The sequence below is a fragment of the Gadus macrocephalus genome, chromosome 16, assembly GCF_031168955.1.
Source record: "Gadus macrocephalus chromosome 16, ASM3116895v1".
In the NCBI taxonomy this organism is placed as follows: Eukaryota; Metazoa; Chordata; class Actinopteri; order Gadiformes; family Gadidae; genus Gadus; species Gadus macrocephalus.
Window position 1 is genome coordinate 6594437 of NC_082397.1, and position 14046 is coordinate 6608482.

The 14046-nt window shown below is 47.3% G+C and overlaps 4 protein-coding genes across 5 annotated transcripts in view; 1 reads left to right on the forward strand and 3 right to left on the reverse strand.

Moving 5' to 3' along the window:
* Positions 1-8: 8 nt before the first annotated feature.
* On the reverse strand, positions 9-3082 carry tsen34 (TSEN34 tRNA splicing endonuclease subunit). Its single transcript, XM_060075881.1, has 4 exons — positions 2491-3082; positions 2113-2251; positions 1632-1916; positions 9-1006 (listed from the first exon to the last, which is right to left on the reverse strand). Exons 1-4 carry the CDS (start codon positions 2818-2820, stop codon positions 816-818), a joined length of 945 nt encoding a protein of 314 aa, XP_059931864.1. The 5' UTR covers positions 2821-3082; the 3' UTR covers positions 9-815.
* A 490-nt stretch (positions 3083-3572) lies between these two features.
* eif2a (eukaryotic translation initiation factor 2A) lies at positions 3573-9582 on the reverse strand. 2 transcript variants are annotated; one of them, XM_060075849.1, is made up of 16 exons: positions 9485-9582; positions 8787-8856; positions 8620-8691; positions 8366-8484; positions 8164-8263; positions 7321-7403; positions 7128-7201; positions 6854-6998; positions 6384-6500; positions 5936-6092; positions 5670-5754; positions 4790-5122; positions 4511-4621; positions 4273-4389; positions 4065-4130; positions 3573-3839 (listed from the first exon to the last, which is right to left on the reverse strand). In XM_060075849.1, the coding sequence occupies exons 1-16, from the start codon at positions 9504-9506 to the stop codon at positions 3780-3782; spliced, it is 1731 nt and encodes a 576-aa protein (XP_059931832.1). In that variant the 5' UTR covers positions 9507-9582; the 3' UTR covers positions 3573-3779. The 2 variants fall into 2 exon arrangements, with proteins under 2 accessions (XP_059931832.1, XP_059931833.1); XM_060075850.1 differs by having other exon boundaries at positions 9316-9536.
* A 318-nt stretch (positions 9583-9900) lies between these two features.
* On the forward strand, positions 9901-11358 carry serp1 (stress-associated endoplasmic reticulum protein 1). Its single transcript, XM_060075904.1, has 3 exons — positions 9901-10122; positions 10454-10529; positions 10893-11358. Exons 1-3 carry the CDS (start codon positions 10039-10041, stop codon positions 10931-10933), a joined length of 201 nt encoding a protein of 66 aa, XP_059931887.1. The 5' UTR covers positions 9901-10038; the 3' UTR covers positions 10934-11358.
* Positions 11359-12498: 1140 nt separating this feature from the next.
* mmp23bb (matrix metallopeptidase 23bb) overlaps positions 12499-14046 on the reverse strand; it is a 7497-nt gene continuing 5949 nt past the window's right edge. The window contains exons 8-9 of the mRNA XM_060075876.1: positions 13429-13555; positions 12499-12937 (exon numbers count right to left, since the gene is read on the reverse strand). Coding sequence (XP_059931859.1) covers positions 12751-12937; positions 13429-13555 — 314 coding nt within the window. The 3' untranslated portion in view covers positions 12499-12750. The remainder of the gene's footprint in view (positions 12938-13428; positions 13556-14046) is intronic.

A 14046-nucleotide genomic window follows, 5' to 3' on the forward strand; every position in this document is an offset into this window, starting at 1 on the left:
AAACAGCGTTTACATTATTCTTCGATGTGTTTTTATTACACTACTTCATATATCCGAAGAAATACCGTTTTTTTTTTAATTTGCTCGCTCACAATTAGAGAAAACACTAACAGCCTCTAGGCGAGAGACCAGAAGCGTATTTCACAACAGTGGAAAAAAAAGAAGTTGATCCGGTAGACTAATATTTGAAGATGTTAAAAAAAGGAGGGCGGGGCTGGGTTTTGTCGGATTGTTATTAGGATCAGAGCTTAATCATTAGTCAACTATAAATCATCTGTGTAATCTGTTTTTATACCAGTTTCGTAATTCATTCCACACAGATACACACTGAAACCAACAAGCACAATTATATTGCTGCACAAATATTTATTGTGCAGTTTCCATTATCGGCTCACAGAATCCTAATGCCTACATCATATATATGAAACTTTCACCAGGTTTCATAATGGCAAATCACAGTTTACTCTAAATAGATTGATTGATGAACAGATTGGTAGATTAAAGGATGCCGGTGAGAAAGCTGTTTTAATAGCAGAGCTTCACACTGGAGCCGACTACTTTTAATGGTCGGCTCCAGTCGTGAGGTCCGGTCCTCAAAAACCTTCCCAAAAGACAACGTCAGTGTGTCCATTGGACCAGTCCCCCAAACTCAGATACTCAGAGTGGATTGCACCAGAATGTGTGATCCTCAACCAAAGATCATCCCTTTCGGATGGTCTCAGTGTTCTGTGGGTCGTCGGGTCGCGACCTGCCTCCACGTGGATCATGGTCCAGTGGGGTCCCGAAGCATGAGTAAGCTGTTCCAGAACAGTCCATTAGACCATCCCGCTCCACTGCAGGGAGGTGTAGTGGACCGGGGCGGCGGGGCCCCCCGGGGAACACAGCAGGACCGTTTTCTTCACGTTGGAGCCCAGGCGTGCCACGGCCAGAACGTCCACCAGGGGGAGCTGCTCATCCAGAGCAACACACACCGCGATGAAGTGAGCGTGGAAGCGAAGGGGGTCACCTGGACAACCGGAAGACACAACATAACACGGACAGGAAGTTAGGATTTGTGAGACTTGGTGCAGGATAGTGTAGTGGTTTGGGAGTTTGCCTGAGTTACACATCCCACCTGTAGGCAGCCTAGAGCAGGATGCCCCCTTATCCCTTCCTCCTGCTTAAAGGGGACATATTATACCACCAGGTGTGAGTGTAATTAGCCTTACAGGCTGTTTCGAAAATCAGCCCCATATGACATCACTAGTGGGCGTGTCCACCTAGATCTGTGCTGGATAGATGAGCAACGTTTACTTCAGTCCACTGGGTAGGCTGGTAGACCGATCTATCCAGCACAGATCTAGGTTGACACGCCCACTAGTGATGTCATATGGGGCAGATTTTCGAAACAGCCTGTAAGGCTAATCACAGTCACACTTGATGGTATAATATGTCTCCTTTAATAACCGGTCACTTTACTGTCCAAACCCTACCTGCCCCTTAATGACCCGTCTCTGTACTGTCCAACCCTTACCTTAATTACATGGATCGGCGTTCTTTGGATGAAGGTGTTCAGCTAAATAAAAAAGATAGTTGTGCATCTAATAATAGTGATCGTCAGATCAGTGTCTCCAAGGTGAAGCTCCGCCCACCTGGGTAGACCAGGAAGTCTCCACCGAACTTCCCGGCAGAGGTGATGTAGTATCCTCTCTGCCTCAGGTCCCGGAAAACCTGGAAGCGGCTCTCGGAGCGGGGGGCCCTCTGAGAAGAGCCAGGCTGGGCGGAGCTGAGGAGGGTGCGTTCGTCTGAGCAGTGGCTCAGCCCCGCCCGGGCGGTGCGGAGCTGGACGGCCACGGCAGAGCGGGGAAAGACAAAGCTCTGGTCCAGCACCTCCAGGCGTCCAGACACGCCCCCGTCGGGCTGGGACGTCCCACCACCTGCACTTACAGAGGATTCATTTACAGACACTGACGACCCTCTCCCCGTGCCCCTCTCCTCCTCATCTCTCCTTCTCCGCCCCCTCACCTCTCCTCCCCCTCACCTCTCCTCCTCCCCTCTCCTCATCCTCTCCCTTAGCTCCTCCTCCCTGCTTCAGCATAATTTCCATGGTTACTGTGTGGTTTCCGTGGTAACCTTGCTTGGCTCCCCCCATCGCCCTGAGGAGCGCTGACTTCCGTTCCTCCAGGGCCAAGATGCTCTGAGCCTCAAAGCTGCTCCTCTGCTCCTCCTCGTAGCACTCTGTCTGTGCCTGCTGCACCTCTCCTTCACTATTCTGCAAGGGACAACGAAACAAACATACCCAAAGATACAGACAAAATAAGTTATACACCATTATACACAAAACATTCCTATAGTACTAACAAGTATAAATAATGTTAACACATTGGTTGAAGTGATTTTTTTTCATTTTCAATGCTAATCCCTCTGTGGCTGGCTATCCATTCAATCCAAGAGCTGCATCGGCGTGTAAATTAATATTCCCACATCCACATGCCCTGCCAATTAGCCTACCGGTGCAGAACTCTCAAGGTCGTCCCCCGATGCCTGTTTCTCAAGCAGGAGCCGGAGCTCCTCCTGGCCGAGCTGCAGCGGTCGGCCCAGCCGCCCGTTCTGTCTCGGCTGTCGGGGCAGAGCGCCCACCAGGCTGCCAACCACACCTGCCTCCCTGGCCGCCTTGACGTCCGCTGTCCGCCAGACGAGAGCCGTGGAGCCGCATAGATGGATGCCGATGAGCGGATGGGGCCGTCGGCTAGTGCCGTCTCCACCTCCCCCGTCCTGCAGTGGTTCAACCACATGCTGTCCCGGTGTTGATGTCAACTCGGCGGTCGGCGTCGCATCCATAACCCGGTCCGACTCACCAAGGGCTGGGAAGCCCTTCCCACGTGGTTACCCACCACGCCAAACTCAGGGTTACTTTGTTGTATTAATCTTTGATATCCCACTTCTTATAGCTACAGATACGTGGTGTTTAAAAACTCAAATAGTGAGATAATAAAGTGATAAATAACTTATTCCTTTCCATTCACAACATGCTCCTTTGAAAGTAACTCCCGGATGTTTTGGAATTGTCGAAGTTGGAATTGACGTGTGGCACTTCCCGGGAGGGGCGGAGCGTGCCTAAAACCAACACAACCTCGCCGTTATACCGGGCCTCATCGGAGGCCATAACGAACGCACCCAGGCCACGATTAACCAATCGAAGGCAGCGACACAATGATTGACAGTAAAAAGCACAAATGACGGTGCGCCAATACTGAGCATCCAACACTAAAAGACACAGAACATGACACGAGAAAACGAATGAAAATTGCGCCATGTAGTGCGTTATTCACAAACATACTTTTTCAAATATTAGTTCTGTCCTTATCGGTGCAGTTTAATATATTATTTGGTTGATAGTTCTACATATTCATAACATTACTTAAGTCTCGTTTACTTCTGCACTTTGGCCTGATGGCTAAAAGTCTCTCTGCCCATCACCATCTTTAAAGTTTATTGTTGTTGACCGTTGAGGAGGAACATGGCAGGCTTGGTCTGGTGTAGCGCAGCTGATGAGGTTCCAGGTTGGGACTCAGAAGAAAACAGACTTCATGAACAAAGAACTTCATTTATTATGAATGAACAATTGAACATAACCGCAAGGTCTTACTCCTCTGTGAACTTGGTGGCAAGGCAGCCCATGATGGTGGGCGGGAGGAAGAATGATGCCGGGCAGGGGAAGGTAAGGAGGAGCAGGAAGAGATGATGATGATGGGAAGAAGGAGGTGATGGTGATGGGGAAAGAGGTGATGAAGTCACTCTTACACACACAACACCTCCAATGCCTGCAGTACTTCCTCCTCCTTCTCCAACTTGTCCAACTAGAGGAGATACAAACGGTAAACCTCCATCACTATCCCTCCATCGTTCGGTTTTATCCTTCACTCCCTCCATCATTCCCTCATCTCCATCATCCTGCCACCATTGTGTCTCTCCTCTGACATCCCTCCACAAACCTTTTCTCCTTTATCATCCATGCATTCATCCTGACTAAATATGAGATCACAGAATGAAAGATGGTAATATTATGTGACAGGGTGACTCACCTGGTTCTTCTGCAGAGTCTTGCCAGATGCCTGCTGCTCCTTCAGCTCTTCGATCGCCTTGAGTTTCTGTGGATCAATCACCCATTTTACTAATCAATCATCATCTAGGTGTTCTCAGTATTTTAGGAGTACCAACTGGTGTAGGTTTATTGTAAGTGTTTAGTATTCTGAGCGTTGTAAGCGTTCTTATTCTAAATCAGTTCCCTACCTTCTTTAGGTTCTTGATCTTCTTGTCAGTTTCAGGGTCTCCACAGCTCTCAGCTGATTGGCTGTTGGGATTGGGGGCGGAGTTTGAATGGGGCTCCGCAGCGTCAGGCTTTGCCTCCTTTTTACCAGTAAGAGAAAAAAAAAAAGAGACTTTATAACCAGTAACATCAGTTCCTAGTACAACCATTAAGTAGAATGTTGCACTTGGCAGTTCTTAGTAGAGCCAGTAGAAGACTTGCCTGTTTTGAGGCCTTCTTGGCTTCTCTCTTCTTCTGGTTCTTCAGGGCTGCCTTGGAGACCGGCTGTCTGTCTGACCCAGGCCTCATGTCCTGGGGAGCCTCCTCTTCATGCTACAACAGGCAAGAACAAACTCTTCAACCTGGGAAGACCCACAGGCACCCCTGCCTAAAAGACAGCGGGCATCCCACTTCATCCCCTCTCCCTCCACGTATCCATTATTCTAAGCAACATAGAACATCATCCATCCAGTTAATCAGCCTCTCATCTAATCCCCTCACCAGTTTGGTGCTGGCGGTGGCTGGTTGGTTGCGCATGGCGGGGGGGCGATAGGCCTGGGTGGTGGTGGGCTGGGTGCTGCCCAGAGGGCTGGGGGCGGCCTGGTACTTCACCGGTCGCTCGGGGAAGGTACCGGCCGGGGAGGGCTGCCATCGCACCTCCCAGAGCTCTTTCCCTGCCGGCGTCTCCTCCTTGTGGAGCAGGGTGCCGGTGTAGTGCCAGATCTTGTAGCCGTTGCTGACGCGCAGGCGCGGAGAACACGTCGCCGTGACAATGTGCTCCCCGTCAGGGCACCAGAAGAAGTGGGTGGAGTCCGGCACCTGGGGCTTAGACACCTGATTGGAACGGAGGCAGTGAGTAGGTTATAGACACATCCTTTCATGGTCTCCTACTCTCCTATTTCCCGGTAAAATACACTGGGATAACATTTCAGGCACTGCTAGTAATTTTGACCATTCACACATGCAACTTAGTTTAGAAAAATGTCCTTCTTGCGCCCGTTCCCACATGGCATAGCAATAATGGAATAGATTGGCCGGGGCACAGTCCAGCAGATGGCAGCAAGGCAACACGATGGCGGTAATGCAAAGGAGCTCCGTGCTTCAGAATCTTGTTTGCAAACTAAAATCTGTATCAATATCGTTATTGGACCATAAAGCATAAACCAGTCGCTGATTTAATTACACTATCAGCGGATATCATCTAATACCTCATTGCTGGGAGACAAATGTCCACCAATCACTGTCGATTGTTTTGCTCGCTCCAAGCAAGAGCGTCTAGGGTCACTGCCTTATCATCAGTAAAAATCTGAAATTAGCCTAATGGGGAGGAGCCCACAGGCTCCTCCCCATTAGGCTCCTCCCCCATAGGCCACTACCATACCTGTTTGTATTTCTTGACATCCCAGACCTCCATCTGACCCCGAAGGTTTCCAAAACCAGCCAGCACCAGGATGTTGCCTTGGGGACTGATCACAACAAGCAAGAGCTGTTAGAACCACCATTCGAGACCGGTAAGAAACAATCGGAATCTTTCCAAACCAGGTCACACCAGACAGAAACATTTAGAACCAGTCGAATCCAGTCAGAATCACTTGAAGGTCCAATAAATTTGAACCATCATCTGTGGAGAGTTGTCCGGGATCTGACCTGTAGTAAGCAGCGTTGCGTGGTCCGGTACCGAAGTCAAACACGGGGTCACACTTGAGGTTGTAGACGGTGGCCTTGGCCGGCATGAAGCCGTAGACCACGCAGAACTCCGTGGAGGTTGGGCTCCACACCACGTCGTAGATGGGCCCGTTCTTCGCTGTTCGCAAAAAGCCAAGACAACTGCTAGAGAAGCACTGCGCAAACTAGCATGCTCGTTCTGTCTCATTTACATTGTTTGACGTCACCTGTAGGTGGGGATGTTAGTGGGCGATGAGGTCATGTGGGGCGATGAGGCAATGTGTAGGGCTATGTCATCACGTTAAGCATGAAGACGTCATTTGTAGGGTGATGAGGTTACGCGTCGGGTGATGAGGTTACGTGTCGGGTGATGAGGTTACGTGTCGCGCGCCGACATCGTGCGCAGGGCGGTGGGGGGCCGTGTACTCACGTAGTTGAACAACAGCACCCTCTCCTTTGATGTCGAGGTAGTGCAGATTCTGCTCTCCGTAGTATGAAGCTCCTGACTTATCAACATCCACACTGGCCGTTACCAGCACTGCAGTGCCTGAACACACACAGACACACACACGCCGCTTAGGGAGTTGGGTGGTGGTACAGAGAGAAAGACTAAAGGGGTTGGTTGCAGGGACAGACAGGTGGTTGGAAGGTTGTATAGACAGACAGGTAGAGGGGTGGACCATACAGACAGACAGACAGACAGACAGACAGAGGTCCACCCAGATAGAGACGGCAGTCCGGACAGACTGTAGTCCAAACAAGACCGATGGCAGTCCAGACAGACTGTAGTCCAGACAGACTGTAGTCCAGACAGACTGTAGTCCAGACAGACAGAGCGAAATACAGCTAGAGGTTAGTCCAGACAGACAGAAGGACAGACGGGTAGAGGGTTGTCCGGACCTTTTTTGTTCCATTCCATTGAGACTCGGTCGGCCTTGAAGAAGCTCTTGTTGGCCAGGGCGGCGCTGGGCCCACCAAAGTTGGGGTACTGGTAGATACGCACAAAAGAGGGGGCTCCCTTGCTGCCCGGTACGCAGACCGCCACCTGCAAGAACACAACACCACATCCTGAACCCCTGGGCACTAAACCCCCAAGGCTCTAGTGCAGAGGTCCAGGTGTGCCTGGGGGATTCAACCTGTGATACTACTTTGGGATGTTGGGGGGGGGGGGTACCTTGCTGGGTTGAGCTCCTGGAGACAGGATGTAGTCTGACACCTTCTGCATGTGAAGCTTGTTAGCGATGGTGTCTGAAAACACAAAACTGAGTCAAACAGACAGAAAGAGAGACATACAGATAAGAGGATCTTAGACAGATGGAGAGACAGTATATATATCAGACAAGACAGATTGTGCATGAGGTTCTTACTGAAGTCGTTATTTTCAAAGAAGTGCAGCTCATTGTTGACACTCCTCACAGCAAGCTTCTCATCCTCAGACCAGCAGGGAGACCTTAACACACACAAACACAGACGCATCTGTGAGCATACTAGTTCCGTTAGCTTCAGTGTCATACCATGCTAGTCCCGTTAGCCCCAGTGTTTCAACATGCTAGTCTCATTAGCCCCAGTGTTTGGACATGCTAGTCTTATTAGCCCCAGTGTTCGAACATGCTAGTCTCATTAGCCCCAGTGTTTGAACATGCTATTCTCATTAGCCCCAGGGTTTGAACATGATGCTAGTCTCATTAGCCCCAGTGTTTGAACATGCTAGTCTCATTAGCCCCAGGGTTTGAACATGATTCTAGTCTCATTAGCCCCAGTGTTTCAACATGCTAGTCCCGTTAGCCCCAGTGTTTGAACATGATGCTAGTCTCATTAGCCCCAGTGTTTGAACATGCTAGTCCCGTTAGCCCCAGTGTTTGAACATGCTAGTCCCGTTAGCCGCAGTGTTTGAACATGCTAGTCCCGTTAGCCCCAGTGTTTGAACATGATGCTAGTCTCATTAGCCCCAGTGTTTGAACATGCTAGTCCCGTTAGCCCCAGTGTTTGAACATGCTAGTCCCGTTAGCCGCAGTGTTTGAACATGCTAGTCCCGTTAGCCCCAGTGTTTGAACATGATGCTAGTCTCATTAGCCCCAGTGTTTGAACATGCTAGTCCCGTTAGCCCCAGTGTTTGAACATGCTAGTCCCGTTAGCCGCAGTGTTTGAACATGCTAGTCCCGTTAGCCGCAGTGTTTGAACATGCTAGTCTCATTAGCCCCCGGTCTCACCAGCCCTCAAGCTTCTTCTGGTACAGCGATTTGAGCAGTGCCCCTGTCTGGACGTCCCACAGCTGGAGGTTAGAGTCTCCCTGGGGGTTATCTGCTGTCGCTACACACACACACACACACAAAAGAGTTTCTGTGGGTCAAGATATCGATGACATCAGGGAGCGGAGCAGCTCTAGGAGCTAGGATGGGACATCAGACGTACTGCTGTATGGTTGCCAGGTAACCAGGATGGTGTTCAGAGGAGAGAACTGGAGCATCGTTGTTTTAGGAAGATCCAACGTCTGCAGTACCTCACTGTCCTTTGACCGGAGCACACTGACCCTGAGAGAGACACAGGTAGAGAGAAGGCAGTTAACAGACAGACGGGTTGACAGGTAGACAGACGGGCAGGTGGAGAGTCGGACGGTCAGTCAGAGCTACAGTGTGTGGAGCAGACGGGGCATGCGGGCCTCTTACTTCTGTCCGTTTCCCCAGCCGAAGAGACTGCCATCTTTGCTGAACGACATGACCCGGCCCTGACGGGGGTCTCTGGGGGAACACACACACAGGGGGGAGTCAGACAGTTGGACAGACAGCTGAGATGTGAAGGACAGACAGGTAGGCAACAGGAGAGCTATAAGGACCTGGGGAAGGCAGGGTCATCCTTGCAGACTGGAACTCCCTGCAGCATTGACGTTCCATCTGACCCACGAACTGAGGAGCAAACAAAGCACTCTGGTTACCTCACTAACTAACTCACTACACAGCACTCTGGTTACCTCACTAACTAACTCACTACACAGCACTCTGGTTACCTCCCTAACTAACTCACTACACAGCACTCTGGTTACCTCACTAACTAACTAAACAGCACTAGATGTACGGACCTCCAAATGTTGGATACCTGTAGACAAATGTCTGGTAAGTTGGATAACTTACCGGACACTTTTTACTATTTAGCCAGATCAAACCGGATGTTTAGAACAGAACCTTCAGTTGATGGTTAAATGGAGAGTAAGTAACTTAACTGAGACTCTTTTACTATTTAACCAGATCAAACTATAAGTTTAGAGCAGGATCGCCGAATGACGGTTGGCTACCAGTAGACAAACCTAACGTACCCGACTCTTAAACCAGTAGTTTAGAACGGAAGAGTATCTAGAGTGGATTAACCTGCCATGTGTCACATGGACCACAGTCCGGATCCCGCCACATGACTGCAGCAAGTCGATCTCCTGACTCTCTTCCCCTACCCGGGCACCGCTACCGCTAGCCGGGCTCCACACCACAACATATCACTACATCGGAAAATTGAAGGTGTATAAATGTGTGTTTTAGAGACCTGCGAGCATGGGGGCCGCCATGTTGACTGTACCGGAAGCAGAACCGTGTGGAATGGACGCGTAGAGAAAGGGGGCGTTTCATTCTTTGCCACATCGGCAAAAACTATAAAATAGATAATTTATTACAATTCAATATGAAACTAAGTTATTGTCTTTGTTCTAAAAAGAATGTAATAATTTAAACGGTGTTAAAAATGTGTTATTTTTTTATTTAAATATAGACTTGAAATATCTTTACTGTTTTGCTCGTTTTGTTTGTTGTGTTTTTTTTGTATTTTTAAGGATATGAAAAATTAACAACAGAATCGCACTCGTATTTAAAACCGGTTGATAAACATTATGTTGAATAGTCATTTGAAAGTACAAAAGGCGTTAACTATACAAAGTGTGTGTTGTGGATTCTCCGAGTGACACGACCACAGACGGTGGGCGGGGCTTGGAGTGTAGACGTATACAAGTTGGAGTCCGCGAAAGGCCTCTTGTCTCTCTTCCTCAAGTCCTCTCCACTCGTCCTCAACATCTTAACTACTTCAACAACTATTCGTTTTCAACCATGGTGGCTAAACAGAGGATCCGGATGGCCAACGAGAAGCACAGCAAGAACATAACTCTGAGGGGGAATGTTGCCAAGTCCACGGTAGGTTACAATGCATCCACGGTATGTGACAATATACCAACGGTAGGATAAGAAGCATTCAGGGTGGGTTCCAATATTTCCACAGCTAGTATGAGCTAGATCAAGTTTATATGTAAACTGCTTGTTTCAATCTCGGTTATATTTAATGTGCTGCCAATGTGTGATTAAGTGAAAAAAACAGAACGGAAACTGCTTCAATACTAATTTGTTTGTGTGTGTGTGTGTGTGTGTGTGTGTGTGTGTGTGTGTGTGTGTGTGTGTGTGTGTGTGTGTGTGTGTGTGTGTGTGTGTGTGTGTGTGTGTGTGTGTGTGTGTGTGTGTGTGTGTGTAGAGGAATCTCGGGGATGATAAAGGTGTGGTTGGACCCTGGTTGTTGGCCCTCTTCATCTTCGTGGTGTGTGGATCAGGTATGTCATCTTTCATAACATTACAACACTAAACTATTTCTATCAAAACAATGGGAAAATACTCGTATAGTAGTTGCATGGCTAAAGTTTGTGTGTGTGTGTGTGTGTGTGTGTACAGTGTACTTTGTATGCGTGTGTGTGCCTGTTGACAATCTGAAGGTGAAGGTCCACCAGACTATCAGCACACATTTGGCTTGTTGTCATGGCGACTTCAGCTGTACTATATGCGATGTGTGTGTGTGTGTGTGTGTGTGTGTGTGTGTGTGTGTGTGTGTGTGTGTGTGTGTGTGTGTGTGTGTGTGTGTGTGTGTGTGTGTGTGTGTGTGTGTGTGTGTCGTTGACCATGTTGTGTTTGTGTGTCAGCCATATTCCAGATAATCCAAAGCATCCGTATGGGGGCTTAGAGTGACCTCATCTCTTGGCGGGGAGGCCATGGTGGTGACCAAAGGATCCTGGTTCTCTAATTCATGTTGAATTTACATTTGTACACACCTTCCCGTCGCCATGGTTACGCCAGACCATGATATTCCAAAGACTATGGGGGTTCAAGGAAAGTTCTCCCAAAAATCAACTTGATTATCATCATCGCCGTTTTCTTCATCATCATCATCATCATCATCAATGTCTTCGCCACCATCATCATCTTCTTCATCTTCATTCCCTGAGGTCACTGGGACCTGGAGCTGCGAGCAGCTGTTCCACAATGCTACGACAACATCATGTCAAACCAAATCCTGTTTTTTGTTTCAACAGTAAATGACAATACATCATGTGAATTGATGACGTTAAGTGAGAAGGAAGTGATGACGTAATAAAGGTTCACATTGCTGCCCTGTTCTCTTCCTCTTTGTTTTGGATGTCAAAAAAAACATTTCGGTTTTTAAAGGCACCCAGTGCAACTTTCGAGGCTTAAAAATAAACATTCAATTTCTAGTCTTTTTTCAAGTTTCAATAACTCCATACCATTACATACCAACATTTAAGCAGCAAAGATGAGACGTCGTTGTGTGGTGAGAACTGATACAAAATCGATAACAACAACAATGCCGCCATTTTCTTTATTTTTTGTAACCTACAATAAATAAAGCAGGCTTCCAGTCAATGGAAAAATGGCTTCTCCCCACCGGCGATTGTTGTTGTTTACGATTTTCTATCAGTTCTCACCACACAACGACGTCTCATCTTTGCTCCTTGAATGTCGATATGTAATGGTATGGAGTTATTGAAACTTACTACGTGTAAAAAAGACTAGAAATTGAATGTTTATTTTTCATTGAATGTTTACATAAAGTTGCACTGGGTGCCTTTAAAAGTAGACCAACATACTTTACCCATAGCAGCCAAACTGAGAAAACTACAGTAATATCAGTGGTCTGAGCTATTAGTATTTAAACATTTAGATTCTTAATATTTATCACTAAAAGAATGCATCCAGTGAGTAGAAAGGTAGCTCTTAACAAAAACACACATGGGTCAAAGATTAAGGATCAGCTGTTTTAACCCTTGGTCAACGAAACGGTCATTGATAGCATGTTGTCTCAAATTCTGATGCAATCAGACTACAGGTATCTCTCCTACAGGTATCTAAAGTCAAGTAATAATATTAAATCGAACGACTGGATGTCCCTTTAATCACATCTTGTTCGAAGCCCACTTGTCAGAAGGACCGCCTTTTATTGTGAGATATTGCTGTAACTTTGAGATGTATCAGCAGATTATGTACACACCGCCTCCTGGTGGTGATATATTATATAGCACGATAACATAAAATTGTATGTATTCAAAGCTTATTACGTGAACGATAGCTAAATATTTAGCTTTAAATCATGAAGAAGATAATTATGACGAACTCTATTGTTGCTTTTAAGATAGTATGATTAGGTTAACTTGGAGCGATGATGTATTAAATATATGTTATATATATCATAATCCATATGTGAAATAGTGGAAAAGTTGACAGGAGACGCACCAGTGGATAAGGTTTATTTTATGAATGATTCAGACCTGATGGAGTACTCCTCTTGACACGCCCACATTCGTATAAACCTTTACACACACCCCTTTACCACAAGCCACACCCACTCTGCAGGACATATTTCACACACTGTAACACACACACACACCCACAACCAGTGTATCACACACACACACAGTTCCACACCAACACACACAAAAACTAAAAACATACACAAAACACACACACACACACTCTCTCTTTCTCTCAACTGTTCTGCTCGGGCTTTAGCCGGACGGCCCATGAGTTTGCGGAGACTGCGTTGCCATGGTGATGCAGGCGGCAGGTGTAGACCCCCTCTGTGAATTGGGAGGCGAGGAGACGGAGGTCGCGACCTTTCATCACCATGTGACCCGGGACCGAGGACACAAGCTGCTCCCCGTCCTTAAACCAGCTGGGAATAGTTAGAGAACTAGTTATACCAGTAGTTAAGCCAGTATAACCGTTAACCAGTGCTACTAATACAACTAATATAGGAACGATGACACAAGCTGCTCCAGCTAATACAGCTTAGATTACTTAAGGAACTTGTTATATAAGTATATTCAGTAACTAGTTAATAATCAGTTATATTCATATAACTAGCTATATTCATATAACTGAATATAACTAGTTACTGAATATACTAATATAACAAGTTTAAAGTGCAACCAATTTAATTAGTGTGCATTAATAGTTATATTTTCACAACTAGTTCTACTGTTCCTACTATACATGTTTCATTAGAATAAATATTTAAATCAGTACATCAGGATTGATATAAAAAAAAAGGACTATACTAGTTAAATTAGTACAACTATTAGATGTAGTACTATACTTATTGCATTAAATCATGTACGATACAAGTTACATTAGTATAACTAGAATAACCAGGTGAGTTCTGACCGGACTTTGGGAGCTAGGCGAGGGTTGTTGGTTCCACAGCGGAAGCCGACGACCTTCCCCCTGGGAACCACCTTCACCTTCACGTTGTTAGGGGCAGCCGTCGGCGTGGAAACCACCTCCAGTGGTTCTACAACAGGAAGCAGACGGGATGGATCTTTGAGCCCTGTGGAGGTACTTCTGACCCAGGGCCAACAGATGGTCCCCACGGCTCAGGGTAGTTCCTTCAGACAGCCGGCCCTCCAGTCCAGTCTAAAACCGCTTTTCCACCGCACATGTAGCTCGACTCGACACGACTCGACACGACACGACTCGACACGGTAGCAGCACGGGTGCTTTTCCACCGCAAATAGTACCTCCTGGACGTGGGCGGGGTCGGCTGCGCGAAAGGGCCGTGACGTATTTGTGTACGCGACGCAAACAACACATACGCAACCCACACATGGACAGAACCCACATAACAACAATGGAGGACATCGATCGCATTACTATTATTAGCTGGCATGTTGAAGAAGTTGGAGAAGTGGAACATGTTGGCTGCGGCGCTGCTATGGATGTTACCAGCATGGTTGCCATGTCGCTCTCGTGACTTCGTCACACTCTCTGGCCAATCAGTCGCCG

Excerpts from the sequence above, each read along its gene's own strand:
- tsen34 (XM_060075881.1), bottom strand. The coding sequence starts at position 2,820 with ATGGATGCGACGCCGACCGCCGAGTTGACATCAACACCGGGACAGCAT. Across the intron at positions 2,252-2,490 it reads ACCTTGAGAGTTCTGCACCG|AATAGTGAAGGAGAGGTGCA; the intron begins GTAGGCTAATTG and ends TGTCCCTTGCAG. Across the intron at positions 1,917-2,112 it reads GATGGGGGGAGCCAAGCAAG|GTGGTGGGACGTCCCAGCCC; the intron begins GTTACCACGGAA and ends CTGTAAGTGCAG.
- eif2a (XM_060075849.1), bottom strand. The coding sequence starts at position 9,506 with ATGGCGGCCCCCATGCTCGCAG. Across the intron at positions 5,755-5,935 it reads CGCAACGCTGCTTACTACAG|TCCCCAAGGCAACATCCTGG; the intron begins GTCAGATCCCGG and ends TGTTGTGATCAG. Across the intron at positions 5,123-5,669 it reads ATGTCAAGAAATACAAACAG|GTGTCTAAGCCCCAGGTGCC; the intron begins GTATGGTAGTGG and ends CGTTCCAATCAG.
- serp1 (XM_060075904.1), top strand. The coding sequence starts at position 10,039 with ATGGTGGCTAAACAGAGGATCCGGATGGCCAACGAGAAGCACAGCAAG. Across the intron at positions 10,123-10,453 it reads GGAATGTTGCCAAGTCCACG|AGGAATCTCGGGGATGATAA; the intron begins GTAGGTTACAAT and ends GTGTGTGTGTAG. Across the intron at positions 10,530-10,892 it reads CTTCGTGGTGTGTGGATCAG|CCATATTCCAGATAATCCAA; the intron begins GTATGTCATCTT and ends TTTGTGTGTCAG.